Source organism: Psammomys obesus, unplaced genomic scaffold (assembly GCF_907164565.1).
Source record: "Psammomys obesus unplaced genomic scaffold, mPsaObe1.curated_primary_1811, whole genome shotgun sequence".
NCBI classification, from domain to species: Eukaryota; Metazoa; Chordata; class Mammalia; order Rodentia; family Muridae; genus Psammomys; species Psammomys obesus.
The window spans coordinates 11,954,431-11,973,240 of record NW_026595981.1 but is presented as its reverse complement, the minus strand read 5'-3'; the positions used below and the strand labels follow the sequence as shown (position 1 = coordinate 11,973,240).

At 39.0% G+C, this 18,810-nt stretch overlaps 1 protein-coding gene across 2 annotated transcripts in view; it reads right to left on the bottom strand.

The window, feature by feature from the left end:
* Window positions 1–18,810, bottom strand: part of Trim37 (tripartite motif containing 37) — a 126,473-nt gene that overhangs the window by 60,154 nt on the left and 47,509 nt on the right. For both annotated transcript variants that reach the window (XM_055620446.1, XM_055620447.1), the window contains exons 14-18: window positions 14,564–14,678; window positions 12,623–12,841; window positions 11,870–12,006; window positions 9,967–10,052; window positions 1,839–2,033 (exon numbers count right to left, since the gene is read on the bottom strand). In XM_055620446.1, coding sequence (XP_055476421.1) covers window positions 1,839–2,033; window positions 9,967–10,052; window positions 11,870–12,006; window positions 12,623–12,841; window positions 14,564–14,678 — 752 coding nt within the window. The remainder of the gene's footprint in view (window positions 1–1,838; window positions 2,034–9,966; window positions 10,053–11,869; window positions 12,007–12,622; window positions 12,842–14,563; window positions 14,679–18,810) is intronic.

Genomic DNA, 18,810 nt, shown 5'->3' with positions numbered 1-18,810 from the left:
TGTGTGTGTGTGTGTGTGTGTGTGTGTGTGTGTGTGTGTGTGTGTGTATGGCAATAACTGAAGGCTCTTGGCGCCTGCACTTTCGGAGCTTGCTCTTTAGATTTTTCTCCATTGATCCAAAATCTGTCTGTCTGTCTGTCTGTGTATGTGTGAAGTTGTTGGAGCCTCTTGGAGCTTGCCTCATCCATCAAATATGTGTCTGATTGTCTGTATGCATGTACATATGTATGTATGTGTATGTCTATGTGATGTTGTATTTTTTCCCCTTTTCATTCGCTATTGGCAGCCTATGCCAGAAGAAATCAGCTCTGGCTCTGTCCTCTTTCCTTTTCCCTCTGAGTTTCTCTCTGTTATTAGCAGAGAAAATAGCCAGAAGCTATCAGCTCCAGCTATTAAAGAGTTAAAGAGAGTTTTATAGTTTTTTCCCCCCCAAAGAGATCAGCAGAAAGAGCTGCCAGTGCCACCAGCTCCAGCTATTAAAGAATTGAAATTCAGAGTTTCTTAGCTTTTGGCCCTGAGTTGCAAGTTACGAAGTACTGGTCCTTAAGTATTAAGAGAGTTTAGAGCTTTCTGCCAGTCACAAACAGTGCAGGCCCTGAGAAGTCAGAGGCAAACAGCCTTTGGCTTCTTTCGCCAACCCTGCATCCCACTGGTGTTTAACCTGTGTGTCAAGGCCAGTCTTTGGCAACAAATGATGTTATAAAAAACATTCCAAAAAAAATGATGCTTCCCCAACACCAAGAGTTGGGGGGTTAGGATGTAACGAAGGGCCTTGCACAGGTTAGGCAAGCACATTACTGCTGAGCTATACCAGCAGTTCCTAAAACTGGTCTTTTAATGATAAATCACTGTCTGTATAGAACATCTCTATCTCAGATTCAAAGGGCCTAGACTGGACTATACAAATCTCTGTCTTACTACAATAATGCATTTTTCTTTTAAATAACTTTAACATAATATTGTGGAAATTAATATACAGTCTCTCAGGTTTTGACTTTTCTTTGTATGTGTGAGAAAGGGTCTCATACTATGTATTTTCTGGTTGGTCTGGAACTCATTATGTATACCAGGTTGGACATGACCTCACAGAGATAGGCCTGTCTCTGCCTCCTAACTGCCAGGTTAAAATCTTATGCCACCATGTCTTGTTTTGTTTTTTTGAAACAGGTCACACAATATAGTCCAGGTTGGACTTGAACTTACTATGTAGCATAGGTTAACCTCAAACTCATAAAAATACTCATGACTCAGTCTTGATGCTGAGGTAACAGTGGTGTGCCACAATAGTAGCAGTATGCATTTTTTTCCTATAATGACTATTTAAGAAAATTTTTTCCATGTTCAACTTAAGACACATTTCCCCTTGAAAGGCAGGCCTAAACAACTGAATTCGTTCACAAAAAAAGCCAACTGTGCTTCTCTATCAGTTAGACACAACATAAAGACAACCATTTAGAACTTCGTTTTGTTCTCTGCTGTGTCTGTGGTGGGCAATCACTATACAACTGAGCTACATGTCACAGCCCTAAAACCTTTTAAAGGGCATTTAAAATTTGTTTTTGACATAACACTTTTGAGCAATGACAGAGGAAAAGAAGGGGAAGGGCTGTAGGTACAGCTCGCCTAGCATGACATGATTCTGAGTTTACACACAAACACATACACGTGTGCACACACACATATATACCAAGTAAATAGGATAAAAAGTTACTCATGACATGTGAAAAATCATTCTATTAGAGAAATATACTGTGTTCCAATACTAACATGAGGTATGTGGGTAGAAATTCAACAGTTCTTCAGAGAACCAAAGAAAAAAAGACAGATTATTATTTTACCTGTGGGCTGCAAAAGTGAAGCAGATGGGCGAGGCTGTAAACCCCACAGATTTTCCATGCTGCTGCGGTCCTTAAGATCCAATAAATGTATTAAGATTAAAGGATCAATGTCTAATAAGCTACTGGTAGCGGCAGAGCATAAATGTGCTCTTCTTGACATTCTGCTATTGGCACCCAAATAGCTGTGGCTACTACCTGCAAAAGAAATATAGAGGAAACATATTGCATGCATCTGTATATTTTTTTTAATCCCAATTAACGGTTGAATACCTGCCTTCGGACCTGTGTCTTAGATCATGTTCCTAATGAAAAGCACAAAGGAACCACACTGTCAAGCAATGAACACTGAACAATAACTGAGCACCAGCCTTATTACTACCTGGGAATTCAGGAGCAATTGCCAACCTCATCCAAAGTACCATTCAGACCATAAGTATGTAAAATACAAAACTCAGGACAGGGGTAAGGCAAGGAAAAGCTTTTACTCCCATAAGCAGGAAGTAAAAGAGTTTTAATGTCTCTGCATGCTTAACATTTATTAGTGCCAGTTTTTAAATTACTAACCATATTAGGTGTGGTGACACAGGCCTATAATCCTAGCACTTGAGAGGCAGAGGTTAAAGGATCAGGACTTCAAAGCCATCTTTGGCTACTTAAGTTAAAAACCAACCCAGGCTATATGAATCCCTGCTCAAGAAAGGAGGAAAAAAAAAAAGAAGAAATTAAAAATAAATATTAACCACTATAGCCAATGTGCAGTAGTGTCTTACTACAGGTTTAATTTGGCATTTCCTAGAAAGACAAAACAAAAAAGAAAAACCAGAGTTTCAAAAATGCATGGATCCCTCAAGTATAGCAACAAATTAACTTGAGTTAACAAAAGAAGAAAAACTGCAAAGAATTATCTGAGGAAATAACTGAAGAATTCCAAAATATGATGAGAAATATTAATCTTTTCAACAGCCAGGTGTGGTGGCTCATGCCTATAATCCCAGCTCTCAGGAGGCTGCAACATAGGAACTGCTGTGAGATGAAGGTCAGCATAGACTACACCAGTTCCTGAGGCTACAAAGTGAGATCCTGTAAATACATAGATGAGTAAATAATAAAATTATCTATGCATTAAAGATGCTCAAAAAATTACATAATGAGCTGAATGAGATGGTACACACCTTTAATCCCAGCATGGGGAAGGCAGAGACAGGGACATCTGTGATTCTGAGGCCAGTCTGCACTACACAGTGAGTTACAGACACCAGCTGAAGCTGGTCTACATAGAAAGACACTGTTTCAAAAACCAAAACTAAAACAACAACAACAAATAAACAAACAAGGGCCAGGTTTAATCCAAGCACTTGGGAGGCAGAGGCAGGTAGACGTCTGTGAGTTTAAGGCCAGACTGTTCTATATATTGAGCTCTCAGCTACCCAAGGCCATGTAATGAAACACTGTCTAAATAAAGCAACAACAACAACAACAACAAAAACCCAACACATAAAAAAGAACAAATGTATTGAGTAATTACCTGATCAATGTCAATTTGCTCTGGAAATGTTGTACTGCTATGACCTTTTTAATTTTATTTTTAAAGATAGGGTCTCTTGTTATTTAAAGTATAAGTGTATGTGTGTATGTTTGCCTGCATGTTTGTGTGTAAATATACATGTATATATGCCACGTGGTAACAGAGGTCAGAAGACAACCTCAGGTGCCAGTCTGTGTCCTCCACTGTGTTTCAAACAGGTTCTCTTCTTTTACTGTTTTGCTAGTCAAGAACTGAGCTGGGCCTGGCCCAAGGGTTTGGAAATGCTCCATATAATCCCAATGATTCATTTCCCCAGTTTTTAGAAAAGTCTGAATTATAGAAGAGGTACACAATGCTTCTATATATTTTACACTCATTTCTCTGTTAACACCTTTCATTACTATGATACATTTATTACAACTAATGAAGCAATGCTGATATGCTGTTACTAAATCCTGTTCTTTGAATAGATCATTGGTTTCCCCCACATGTTCATAATATCTCTTCTAGAATTTAATCCAGAACATCAAAGAGTTTAATTCAGAACATCAAATTAGGCTTCTCTGATTTGTGATTGCTGTCCTTATCTGAGTAATTTTGTCAATGTTCTTCAGTTAAGGCTTCTCTGATTTAAAAACCACAGAAGCAGATGGGTATGTTCTCTACACATCAGCACATCTTATCACAAATGATGCTAAATGCATTCAGCATAAGTGTTGCTGGCCAGATTTTCCCAACATAGCCTTTACTTAGACCTTTACTGCACCTCTTTGAGGGAAGAGTCTGTCTAAAATGAGCTAGAATTTTGCAGGTGTCTTGTCATAGATTAGCTTATTCTTCTTCTATCTATTCACCTTTAGTTATAAAGTTCAGGAGTCTTTCTCATTCTATTTTTCAGGAACTAGAAATATGCCATTATATCCAACAATGTTTGTCAATGAGATAGATTTCAGTTTAACAATAAAAATAAGGGTCTTTGTTCAGTATTACACCTTCAACATCTAGGTTAAAGTATCTAAATTATATTAGAATATTTAGAGCTACAGAAAAATAAATGAAAAAAGAAAAGAAAAACCATGGATGACATTTAACCAATACTTGGAATCCACATAGCAGTCCCCACTTCAGTAAATACTTTTCTGTAAAAGTATTTTACAGAAAAGTATAAACCTAGCCTTGCACATGCTGAGCAAATACTGTGAGTAAACACTTGAACAAAACAATAAATTTAAGTCTATGGCCACATGTTTATCCTATGTGCATCAATGTTATATATAAGAATTTCATACTATGTATCTTAAGAGAGAAATGGAAAGACAGAACTAAAACAATCAAGCCCTTAATTCAGTGTACTCATTATCCACTTTATACTAACAGTCTTTAAATTTTTCCTATACTAGTCAAAAATCTTAAAAATGGGCAATAAAAGTAGTTTTATAATTGGTAATCAACATTTATTTGAAAATGCTAAATGTTCCTTTATGATACTGTGTTAAGTGCTGGAGAGATAAAAAGGAGGAAGAATACAATTTTGGCTTCAACCTAGAAAAGAAGGTGGACAAAATAAGCAATTACGTGGTTAACACCCAGTCTACCAGGTTACTATGAAAGCAAAAAACGGGTAAACAGTTTTTTTTTTAAAGGCTCTAAGAGAAAAAAAGAAAATGTAAACTAAAAAGAAGCAGCAGCATTGACTATACCTAGCAGGAGAAGGGTGGAACATGTGGAAAGGGAATGAGGGAACTATGAACATGTTAGAGTCTAAAAGAAGCTTCTCTTGAGTCTTAAGGATGTAGAAGGATAGCGCTGGGCACAGGGCTCAATGGTTAAGAGCTCATGCTGCTCCTCAAGAGGACAGGGAAGTAACTGCAGTCCCAGGGGATCTGCTGCCTCTTCTGTCCTCAAAGGTAAAAGAGTAATAAGCCAGGCAGTGGTGGCACACACCTTTAACCCCAGCAATCAGGAGGCAGGGAGGGGCAGGCTAATTTCTAAGTTTGAGGCCAGCCTGATCTACAAAGCAAGTTGCAGGACAGCCAGGGCTATGAATAAAGACCATGTCTCAAGAACAAAAATAATAATATAATAAATAAAATATTTTCACATAAAAAAAGAAATTAACAAGAACCAGAACACAAAGGGATGTGTGGTCTAGATTAAAGAATTTGGATTTTATTTTATAATTGAAATCTAGTAGATTTTTTAAATGGAAAAATACTATTGTCAGATATTCATTAAACGAAAAAACAAACAAAAACCTTCATTCTCAATTCATGATGTGTGGAAACATTGTGAACAGAGCAGTAACAACTACAAAGAACCCTGATCAGAGGATGCTGTGAAACAAGAGGCCTCCCCTAGGACCTGCAAAAAGTGGCAATAACAAAGTAGCATAGGCACTACTTAAAGATGGAACCAGTTTAATTTGGTAACATAGAACTCCAAGGAAAGGAAGTGAAGAACACACAGCAGTGGCAATAACCAAATGTAAAGTAACTATTCCATTAGGGAGGTGATTAGTCATAATTAGTCTACAAAATATGAAAATCATGAGAAAGATAAAGGCTAGAGATGGGACTGGAAAGGTAATATAAGTATGGATGAACAAAACTGAAACACAGAAGGCTTAGGTTGGAAGTGTAAATGATAAAGATGCCTTTATTTATCTAAGCATGTAAAAGAATATGCCAGTGTTCATACTAAGACAACATGGGTGCTATGGTTCGAATGTCCCTATAAAAATTTGTGTTGAAATCTGATTCTAGTCTAACAGTTACTGATGTGTTGGGAATTTTAAGAAATAACTAGGTCATTAGAGGCTTGATTCCAAGAATGATTAATGTCTAATTCCAGAGTGAATTAGACCTCTCAAGAATGGCTGAGTTATCATGGGATTAAGCTGATACTGGTTACTCCTGGTATTTTGGCTTCTCTTGCAGGTACAAACACACACTTCACATGTTCCTGGAGCTTCAAAACTGACGTAAGTAAATTTTTCTGTGTAAGTCACCTAGCTTCAGATCATCCCATTATACCGACAACAAAAGAAAAAAAATAGATATTGAGAATGGGGTTGGGGGTCATAATAATACATGAAAATGAAAATGTAGAAGTGTCTTGGGAGCTAGGAAATGGGCAATGGCTGGAATACTTTAAAGGTACTGGCTAGAAAAAGCCCGAGTATTGTAAACAGAGCATTTCATGCAATCCTGGTGAAATAGGGAGAGTGGTTATTGACTGGAATGCTAGTAAAAGGATGGGCTGCCCAACCCCCCCCCAAAAAAAAAAGAAAAAAAAAAACATCAGCAATGTGTTATTGGAAAGTCAATAAAAAGGCATTATTGTTTTGAAGTAGTAACGAACTTCAGAAAAATGCGACTATGCCTACTGCTTTATAGAAGACAAAAGTTTAAGAGGGATGACCTATGACAGCTGGGTAAACAGAAGGATCTGTGTGTGAACTTAACTGCAAAGAGCATAACTCAGGGACAAGGGCATAACTTAAAATTGGAATTTATATTTAAGATGGAAGTTGGCACATGCCTTGAATCCCAGCATCCAGGAAGCAGAGACAGGTAAGATCTCTGAGTTCAAGGCCAGCCTCGTCTACAGATCAAGTGCCAGGGCAGGCAGGGCTACGCAAAGAAACCCTGTCTTGAAAAAACAAACCAAAACAAACCAAACAAACAAACAACATGGAAGCAAAGAATAAAGACTAAGAAAATCACATTCTGTCCTCCTAAAGAGTAAAAAAGGTACCAAGGAGAAATTATTAGAGCAGAGGTATTCTTTGCTACAAATAGCAAGTATGGAAAAGGTAGCTAGTAATCAAAAACAGTAATCAAGACAATGGGCTGAGAAATTAGAACAGTTTCAAAGAATAGGGGCTGCCAAGTTGATGCTCCCTGGAGTGGCTCCAACAGACCCACCTGTGGCTCACGTTGTCCTCTGAAGAGCTCATCAGAAAGTAAGTCTTGGTGGTATGCACGAGACTGGTCTGTAGGCTCATAGAATAAAGAACCTATGAAAGTATGGCAGCCTCTATTAAGTGTCTGAAAGGACAGACAGACACTTGCCACAGGAACTAGTCTGCTATTCTTGACATCCCAGAATAGCAGCACAGGCACCTGTATACAACCTGAGAGTGTAGCCACTTGAGCAGAGTTTTCCAGAATTCTGAATACCTTGGCATATCCACACAGAGGATTTTATTTTTTTGAGCTTTAAGATTCAGTATTTGATGTGCTAGGAACCAGCTCAGCACTAGAACTCCTGTCCAACAAAATGTGAGGTCCTGAAATCAAGTCATAGCACACACGCCCAATAATAAAAGGCCCAATGCTTGATCTGCTGGGTTCAGATTGTTTTGGGTTGGTTATTCCTTCCTTTTAACGTATTTTGACATATTCTCCCCTTTTAGAATAGCTAGCTTTCTGTTGTTCTGTCTCACCATTATCTATTAGCAACAAGAGGTGGGCAGTTGTCCTGAGGTAGAGTCTCAGGGTCACCAGAGAAAGGAATCTTAGAAGATTTTCAGAGGAAGAAGTGGTACTTGCCTCCAGAAAGCCAGCTTACTGAGTAAGCAGCCCATGACAGGGTATTCATGACTTAGATTACACAGTGAGTGTCACAGATGCTCTGCACAGAGGAGATGGACTGGCTAATATGTGAGCACAGTCAAACTGCCTACAATTCAGGGGTAGGGGGGTTGGTTTATTCCCACCCTGCTCACAGCAGTGCAGCCCTATGCCTAGGGCATCAAGGGCCTGGGTGTTCTAGTAAGAAAGCTGGGAGTTTGGAGAAGCTTCAGGCAGAATGCCATGGCTGGAATATTTGGCACCAAAATTAATGTCAAAATTTGAGCTCCATCTAAGTTATTAAGTAGCTAGAAACATATTTTATGGTATATGAAGGTGGGACCTTTGGCAGATAATTAAGACTGGATTAGGCCAGATGGTAGGATCCTAATCAGCTGGAACACCCTGGCTTTATCAGCATCAGGAGAAAAACCTGAGCTAGGATGTTGTATGATGACCTGAGCGGCACTATATCTAGAGTGTCCGCTGGCAAGAAGGAATATACCAAATGTAACTGCCTGCTCCTACATTTCTTTTTCTTTGTAACTGTGAGTCAAATAAAAACTTTACAAATTACTCAGACTATTATTCAGTTGCAGCAGAAAACTGAGGACGATCGGTAAATTAAAAGTAATACAAAGTTAGTTAAAAAAAAAAAAAAAAAAAGACAGGATCTTGTAATGTAGCTCAGGTTGGCCTTAATTTCTTAACCCTCCTGCCTCCGCCTTCCAAGAGCTAGGATCAAAGAGATATTCTAAAAGGCAGCTTTTAAATGTTCTAGCCAATTTTCACAAGCAGATCTAAAGACCAAACAAAAACATCTGTTACATACATAAAGTCTTCTCAGAAGTGACAGTGTGATTTGGGAAGGGTGAAGGACCAGATCCAAGAAAATCTGAGACAACAACTAAATATGGGACCAAATGACTAAACCTGAGTTTGTATAATTTCAAAAATCAGCTCTCTAAAAATCCTTTGTAAGCCTAGATCCAATGAGACCATTTAGATCATTCTATAACCAAAGCTTAATACAAATAAAACTCACATTCCAGAGTCAAGAGTAAAATGAGCTTAGAATCCATATAAACCTTAAGGTCCGATTACTCCTTACTTGCTAAACTGTGAAAAACAGGGTAAGCTGCTTACTTTACCTATACATCAGATGCTACAGCAATAAAGTAAATTTTTATCAGGTATGGTGGTCTGTGTCTGTAATTCCACCTCTGTAAAGTCCAAGGCAGGAGAATCAGGCTACATAAGGAGATCCCATGTCAAGAAACAGAATAACTAATGGAGATTTTAAAATCTGTCTCAGAATTTTAGAAATAATTATGATACACAAAAAGCGCTTCACAAAGTGCCTAGTATAGTGGGACATTTGTAAATATTAGTTATTACTATTCTTTTAAATTGTTGTAACCTGCCTCTACATCCCCTTCGGTGAGACCTACTTCAGTTCTTAGCATATCTGAAACAATTTTGCCTTCAAGACTCCATTTTGATCATAAGATGAAACTGAATTCAAGTTCTCAGGCCTATGTGCCTAAGACCAGGATACAATTCAATAGTTCAGTATTTGCTGCTTAGAATAAAACAACAGATGACAAATGCATGTTTTGCTTGAGTTAAAGATTGAAACATTCTGTTTCTTGCTTCCAGAAAGCTGGAAAGCCTCCAAGAGCTCCCCTAAAATGCTTTGTCTAGCTACCTAGATACATCACAATACACTTGGGAAAAAATCGATTATATTCAGCTAGTCAAAATGATGTAATGCTGCCCTGCCTCACTTCCTACACTTGGTTACCAGGTTTCTTTTGTATATTTAAAAAAAAAAAAAAAAAAAATGTGCCTTAGAAACAGACCAGTGACATAGTCTGGCTCCCGAGGCCAGATTATGGCGCTGAAAGGTCAGTTTTTGTTCTGCAGTCAATAAACTTCCATCAATCTGTGTGGTCAGTGTGCAGCTATTCCTGAACCCATAACAAAGTGATCAGAGAAGGAAGAGGATCTCGGAGGCTGGCCTCTGTACCTGGAGGCCCTGCCGCAGCTGCGTCCTCCATGAGTTCTCCCTCTTCCAGTTCCATGTTGTTGTATTCTACGTCATTTTCTCCAGACCTGAGAACACACAAAAGCCATCATGTTCACAATAACTCATAATTAATAAGACAGCTCAGCAGGTAAATGGCACATGCCACCAAGCCTTATAACCTGAGTTCAAGCCTTAGGCCCCACAGGAGAGAAACAGAGAGCTGTTTCCCAAGTTGCCCTCTGACTTTACATGCACAGTGTTGTATGTATGAACACTCACAAACCACATTCCAATGAATTTAAATTTTTTTAAAAAAATGTACTTGTCATACTTCGATGAGTTTTTTTTTTTTTTCCCCTCTAAAAAATATGAAAGACCTTGGTCAGAATCCTGAGTATGCATTTAATGTTCAAATAACTTTTTTTGTTTGTTTTTTGAGACAGGGTTTCTCTGTGTAGCCTTGGCTGTCCTAGACTTGCTCTGTGACAAGGCTGGCCTCGAACTCAAAGAGATCTGCCTGCCTCTGCCTGCCTCTGCCTGCCTGAGTGCTGGGGTTAAAGGTGTTTGCCACCAAGCCCAGCTCAAACAACTTTTAAATAACCTCAAACTAAGCTAACAATATTTAATTATTACATCAGAAAATCTGAGAAAACAGTCCAAGAAAAGAAGTTACACATTTATAAAGAGCTGTCACTGTTGCCAGGCATGTGGCTCAGTTAGTACAGTGCTTATCTAGCATTCAGGAAGCCTAGAGTTTGATCTCTATAACCACATGGACCCAGCTGTAATCCCAGTGGTTGCAGGATTAAGGAGGCAGAGAAAGGAGGATCAAAAGTTCTCATCCTCAGTTACAGGGCAAGTTTGTGAGCTTAGGCTATGGTGAGAACATCTCAAAGATTAGAGCACCCACACTCTAATGATAGCAGGAAAATCCCAAAACCAAACAACCCCCTGAAAAAAACAAAAACAAAACAACAACAACAAAAACACCTCACATTTTAATATTTAAGGAAAAAAGATCAAGTCAAGACTGATGGCACATGACTGTATGCCAAAATTTGGGAGGCACACAAAGGTCATCCTTAGCTACACAATGACTTTAGTGAGGCTACTTTTAGACCTTGCCTTAAACACACACAGACACACACAGACACTGTAACTGTTATGTGACTAAGACAACTTCAGAAAACAGGGTACTGGTTTCCATTTGTTCTTTAAAAGTCAGCTCTAAACTACTTTAAATTAAACCACAAAGCTCTATTTGAAGCAGTGAAAAAGAAAATGAGTTTCATGTATTTAAAGAAATCTTAAGATCAAGTCCTAGTGTAAAAGTGTATTGAACTCTACAGACCTACTATCAAGTGAAATTAAGGAAATTTTTAAAAAGCCACTCAAGCCTCTAATCTCAGCACTTGAGAGGCAGAGGCAGACAGATCTCTGAACTCAAGGACAGCCTGGTCTACAGAGTGAGTTCCAGGATAGCCAGAGCTATCCTGTCTCACAGACAAACCCTATCTCAAAAAACAAAAATAAATTATGTATCTAATGTGTATGAGTGTTTTGCTCACATATATGACTGTATAATGCCCACAGAAGCCAGAAGTGAACATCAGATACCCTGAGACTGGAGCTACAGATGATTGCAGGCTGCCATGTGGATGCTGGGAACTGAACCCAGATCCTTTGGTAGAGCAGTCAGTGCTCTTAATCCTTGTGCTATGTCTCCTGTCTAGTAAAAATACTTCTTCTGAATAAAGAAATAAAACAAGAGCAAAAACTCCTAGCTTAGCTTAGAAGACCTACTTTATATCTAAAAAAATGTGCTGAATATTTTCATACTTAACATAAATTAGCTATTACTGTTTCTAATAATCCTACTTCGTAGTGTTAGCATGGGACTCACATGGTCTCCTCATCAATATCATTTTCCTCTGTGTTGCTTGTTGCTGTGGAACTAGCGGAGGAGCTGCTGCCGTCCAAGTGATTTGCTTCATCTTCACCAACAAGATCCAGATCCAGATCGCCATCTGAGAGCTCATGCTACAAGGCAACAACAAGGTGCATTCCTTTTTGGAATTTTGAGTCAACAGTCTTATAATATAATCCAGGCTGGTCTTAAGACTCATGCAGTTTCCCATCTCAGCTTCCTGAGAGCTATAACATTTAGCAAGGACCACCCAAACATTTGTACTCAGTTGGTCATCTCATCCAGGACACTACCAGAGTTCTATATTCTGATCCTGTGCCTGCACTGCTAAGTACTCTAGAGAAACATCATTGACCTCACTAACCATTATCACTACTGATTTACAGTTAGTTATCAGTCTGAGCTGGGTCCTCAATGCAACTAGGAATAATTCATATATCCCACATCAGCTTCCAATAAGGTTTCTCCTCACAAAGTAAATCTTAAAGCCAGGGGGGCAAGGGAGAGATATTTTTAAATTCCACAATCCAGTTTATAGACTGTTTGTCACAGTATCAGAGAATGACCTTCTATAACTTGCAATGTTGTGTTAAGTATTAAATTTACAAATAATGTATACACTAATAATGAAAACTAGCAGATAATATTTTGAGGACATTGCTTCCCCTCTACTTTATGCTGGAGACTATGACCCTACCATACACATTACCAATCAAAATCTAGAATTACATGATAGTCTTCATTCTGAATCTTCTCCTCCTCATCGTCATCTTCTTTGGTCTCTCTTATAGAAGCTGAAGTAGGACCACCTTCCAGAAGCATGTCAGAGCATGGCCCAGACTTCTTAGTTCGTGTCTCAGGAATATCATCACTTTGAGGACTAAGATGATTATCCGGTGGTGACAGATCTCTTGATTTCTGACTTCGGGACAGCTCAATAGTCAATCTCTTTTAAAATAAGAACAGTATAAATCAATATTAAGTGTAATAAGTGTCTCAGTAACAAAGTAAACGATGTTTATAGTTAAAAATTAGATATAAACTAGATAGAAGCCAGGGATGTGCAGTCTGGTCTTCACAGTACAAAAAAAAAGCAGCATAATGTTGGAGTTGAAGAGACAGCTCAGGGGATAAGCAGAAGGTGGGCTCCTGGAGGAGACAAGCAAGACACATACATGTGTGCCTTGTCCATCCTGCATGAGTCAGCAGTACAATGCACACTGAAGGAGATATACAGGACCTGAGAACATGCTTGCACACATGCTCTCCAGAAGGCTAAGCCTTTGTCACCTGTTGATACTAACATTCAGGGGGAGCTTGGCATGGTGTTAGATTCCTTTACTCCCAATACTGAGGAGATGGACAGTTGGATCTCCGTGAGCCTGAGGCCAGCCTGATCTATACAGAGAGTTCCAAGGCAGCCAGAACTACACACTAAAAACCTATCTCAAAAACAGAGGAAAAAAAGTAGATCCAAATGTTCCTCAGACTGATTTTTAAAAAGCATGTCTTTGGACAGAAAAGATGGCTCAGTGGTTAAGAACACTGGCTGTTCTTCCAGGTCTTGAGTTCAATTCTCAACACCCACATGGTGGCTCAAAACCATGTATAATGGCATCTGATGCCCTCTTCTGTCATTCAGGTACACATGCAAATAGAACACTTATAAACACAAATAAAAAGTCGTTAGAAAACAAAATAAAACAAAAATCATTTCTTTAATTTTCTCATTTTCTCCTCTCCTGTTTCTGAACTATGCCTATGAGAAAGATAAATACCCTTTTACATATGCAGTCTAAACTATACAGTTCACGAACTGTACAGAGAATATAGGCAGTTTTGATCTGTTTTGTTTGATGGTGCTGAGGACCCAGTATGAAGTAAACATTCAATTACTGAGCTACATGTCCAGCATTAGTAGTTTTAAATCTATATTCATTCATATTTTTTGTGCTTCATCTACTACCACTTTCATAAGCCAAACTTTCTACTCCATCTAAAGTCCATCTGGAGGAGCTGCAAGGTGGCTCAATGAGTAAGAGCACTGCCACCAGGCCTGACTGAGTTCAATCCCTGAACCCACATAGTAGGAGAGAATCACCTCCCACAAGTTGTCCTTTGACTTCCAAATGTGCACAGTGGCATGAGCACCCCCCCACACGCATACACACACATACACACAGTAACAACATAAAGTCAATTCAAATTCCACATGAAGTAAAGAATTCTTACCTAATTTCACCATTACACAATCAAAATTTGTGAACAACCTATTTATTATAGTGCTCAATAAACAACAGCAAGAATTCAAAGTGTGGCAACTTTCAATTATTCTACTTTTGAATCTTTAAACCCAAGACAGCTTATAGAAGGCAATTTAGTTTGAGATAACATTGTCAAACCAGAATGGCACTACACACAACTTTGCACAACAGAAGTATCAACTATCTACAGCTCCTGAAATAAAGTTACCACACCTAAGAATTAGTATCACTGACTTTTATTAAATTAAACTAATGTGATGATACAATTGAGTGATACAGAACGTACAGGCTCAAAGGGTAAAGAAAAAGACAATCAAGTTTTTACCACAATCCTATAATGGATAGCCAAAAATCAAACTCAAAAAGCATCAGGCCAAAAGCATAATAGGCTGAACAGAGAGCTTACCTCTTTAAGATTGTTTATTTGTTGAATATAACCAGTCTGTGCAGCTTCCAACTGAGTAATGTACCAGTGCTGATCCCGGCATTTTTGAAAAAATGTTGGTGAGCGTACCTGAAACCTTAAAGAATAGTTCCACATGAAGAATAATCCAAACAGTGAATCTGTGCATTACATAAGTTCTACCATTCTCATTTGATTAAGAACCACTTTAGCCAAGGCTACACAGAGTAACTGTCTCAAAAAAAAAGAACCACTTCAAATGAATTCTGAGATTCTATTATCCACTATTCATACATGTACTCACACATCATAATGACTTACGGCTCTAAATGTCAGCTGTCTTAACTAAAACTATGTTTTTCTCTTTTCTTTTATGTATATAGGTGTTTAGCCTGCCTGTTTGTCTGTGTACCACATGCTTGCCTGGTGCTCGCAGAGGTCAGAAGAGGGTGTTAGATCACCTAAGACAGGAGTTACAGACGGTTGTGAGCTGTCACATGGGTGCTAGGAATCAAGGCTGGTCCTCTGGAAGAACAGAAAACCCTCTAAGCCACTAAGCCATCTTTCGAGCCCCAAACTCTATTTTTCTGAAGATCACACTGCATGTCAAGAGTGAGCTGCCAAATGACCCACAAACTGTAATACTGTAGTACTATAGTGCAAATATGATGATTTCATGCTGGGAAAAAGATAAAGATAACTATACAATAATAATTAGAAAAACAATGGGCTGGAGAGATGCTCAGAGGTTAAGAGCTCTGGCTGTTCTTCCAAAGGCCCTGAGTTCAATTCCCAGCAACCACATGATGGCTCACAACCATCCATAATGAGATCTGGTATCCCAGTCTGGTGTGCAGGTATACATGCAGGCAGAACATTGTACACATCATAAATAAATAAATTTTAAAAAGAAAAGATAAACAGTATTTTCTATCCTTTGCCTAGGTCAGGCTCCAGAAATATATAAGAACTGGGATGTTTTCTCCCCTTATCTCAGCTCTTAATCTCATTTTCTTTTTAAGTTCTAAAAATTCATTTTTTTGTTTCTGTTTTGAGGCATAATCTCACTCAGTTGAAACTGGTCTAAAACACAGTGGTCCTCCTGCCTTAGACTCTCTAGTGCTAGTATTCAGATATGGGCCACCGCTCAAGGTTCCTCATATTTCCTGCCCTTTGGAAAATTCATATACTGGATTAAATAACGAAAATTGCCTCACTAGCCTCAAAAGGGTTGTATCTTCTAATAAATTATATCTTCACCTTTGTCAAATAGTCTATAATCAAAACTCCACATATCAACAAAATGGCAAACAGAAAGTATTAAAGTAAATCCTATTAACAAATAAATGAGTCCCTAAAGAACCTGGCTGTTCATATTTTCTTAAAAACCCTATTAACAGGCTGGGCAGTACATGGCTTTAATCCCAGCACTGAGAGGAAGAGGCAGATAAATCTTTGTGAGTTCCAGGTCAGCCTGGTCTACAGAGTGAGTTCCAGAATGGCCAAAGTATACAGAGAAACTGTGTCTCAAAGGGGGTGGAGGCCTCTTAATACTTATTAAAAACGAACCTGCTACTTAGAGTCAAGCATGATTCCACTTAGTGAAACCCACATGTAGACTATGTGTAACAGCACCTTTGAAGAAAGAACCACAAGGCAAGCAGTCTTTATTTCTCTCACATCTTCCAGACCCTCCGCTCTGCCTTTCCTGTGTTAGCCACTGCCATACCTGAGAACTGAGATGTGCTCCCAAAGGCCTAAGTGTAGGAGGGTGTTCCCTTCAGTGCATTATTAGAAGGTATCCATGATACTGGGGCACACCTTTGAAGAAGACATTAGATACCATACTCTTCCAAATCTAGGCCATGAGTTTTGCCTCGTGAATCACTTCTACCATAATAGGGCTAATCTACCACCAACTGAAACCTCTTAATTTTTTTTTTTTTTTTTTGCTTTTCAGGACAGTGTTTCTCTGTGTAGTCTTGGCAGTCCTGGACTTGCTTTGTAGACCAGGCTGGCCTTAAACTCAGAGAGATCTGACTGCCTCCGCCTTCCCGAGTTGCTGGGATTACAGGCGTGTGCCACTGCACCTATGAACCAGATTCTTCATAAACTGATCATCTCAGGTACTAGTTACAGGAACAGAAAACTAACAAGCAAAAAGCAACAAGAAGGGAGATGTGACAGGTTACAATACATTATTGTTAGGAAGTCAAGCACAAATTAGAAGCAAGTAATCACATCCAAATTCAAAAGCAGACAGAAAATTTAAATGCATGCTTGTGTTCACATCACCTTCTCCTTTATACAGCCCAAAACTCAAATCCAAAGAATGGTGTTACCCAGAACTGGCAGGTCTTCCCATCTGAACTAACATAAACAAGATACTCCCCCACAGGCATGCCCATAGGCTAACCTAAACTACACAAGCTCTAGGTGAGATTCCTTCCCAAGGGGATTCAACACTGAGTGAACACAAACCAACTATCAAATAGAAACGATTCAGTTTTATCTAAGATTTTACACCTAATGTAAGAAAACACTATTTCGGAGTTCCACATCCTCTGTCCCTCAGATATGGTGTGCGCTGGTCACCGCCATCTTGGATCCTCAAGAAAACACTATTTAATAGTTAACTGCAACAGCATCTAATTCTAGCCAATGATGCTAATATATGAGAAGGCACAACTAAACACTGAATCACTATTTTAAGTGGAGACTGCCTAGTAAGTATTCATGGGGAAAACATCAGAAAAGTTTTCTCAGCAACAGATACTGAGATTCACAGCCAAACACTGGGCAGAGTGCAGGGAGCCTTGTGGAAGAGTGTGGAAAAGGACATAAGGACCTGGAGGTGCCAGGAGCTCCATATGATGACCAACAGAGCCAACTAACCTGGGCCCTGGGCAGGAGGGGGAGGTAAGCAGGGGGCGGAGACTTAAGCACCAACCAAAGACCATATATAAACTAGACCTAGGTCCCCTAGGCATATGTTCCTGATGGGAAGGTGTGGCTTTCATGTAAGTTACCTAGTAAAGGGAGCAGGGGTTGTCTCCAACATGGATCTGTTGCCTGCTTTTTGATCACTTCCCCCTGGCGGGCCTGCCCTGCCAGGCCACCATTAAAAGAGGATGTGCTCAGTCTTGATGTGACTTGATGTGTTGGGGTGGATTAGTAAGAAGGGGGAGGGGAGGGGGATAGGGCAAAGAGGAAGGAAGGGTGGGACTGGAGGGAGAGGAGGAAAGCTACAATTAGGATATAAGGAGAGTAAGTAAAATTTTAAAAAAGATAAAAATAGCAGGAAAACATTCCTGTTCCTCTTTTAAAGAACAAATAAATATATAGACTTACCTAGCTTAATTATATATTTATTTAGAGTGATATACACCTTTAATCTTGTGCACTTAGGAGGCAGAGGCAGATGCATATATGAGTTCAAGAGAAGCCTGGTCTATAGAGTGAGCTCAAGGATAGCCAGGACTTCACAGAGAAGCCCTGTCTCAAAAACAAAACATAGAGGTACAGAAAAGCCTTAACTTCCTAATAAACACATAAAAATTGTATCAAAATCTTAAAATGAGCAAAAAATTAAAAAGGAGCTAATTAGGAAGAGGAAGGAGAGTAACAGAAAGAAGGTTCAAAAAAAAGGTAAGGGGAAATAAATGTGATCTAAACTGTAATACAGTAAACATGAAAATGTCATAATGAAACCAATTATGTATAACAAATATATACTAATAAGAAACATTGAGGAGAAATGTAGCCAGCACTTTGGCCACTTTGTGGGTTCCTTTATTTCTCTTCTACCTCTCCAAGCCCCTAACAGTAGATAGGAAAGAAAAAAGGATAGAAGGGAAAGGAGGAAAGCAATTAGATTACTTCCAGTTGATCAGTGGAGTTTTGACATCAGGATATCTAATTTCTCCTTCTCCTTTCTTTTCCAAATAACTACTTGACAAGCAGAACCAGAGCATCCAACCACAAACCAGCCAACAACAGCAACCGCGTCCCTGGGGTCCTAGCATTTATATATGAAAAGTTCCTAGAATTCCACAAATCACACACTCAATGAAACTATCTGCATCTGGTAAAACCACAGCCTGCTAGTGCAGAAAGCACATCATAGCCACCTGTTGTGAAGCATCCTTTTATCTCCACATTGGGATTAAAATAAAAACTTATCCCCTGAACAGTTTGGGGCAGGTGTGTGTGTGTGTGTGTGTGTGTGTGTGTGTGTGTGTGTGTGTGTG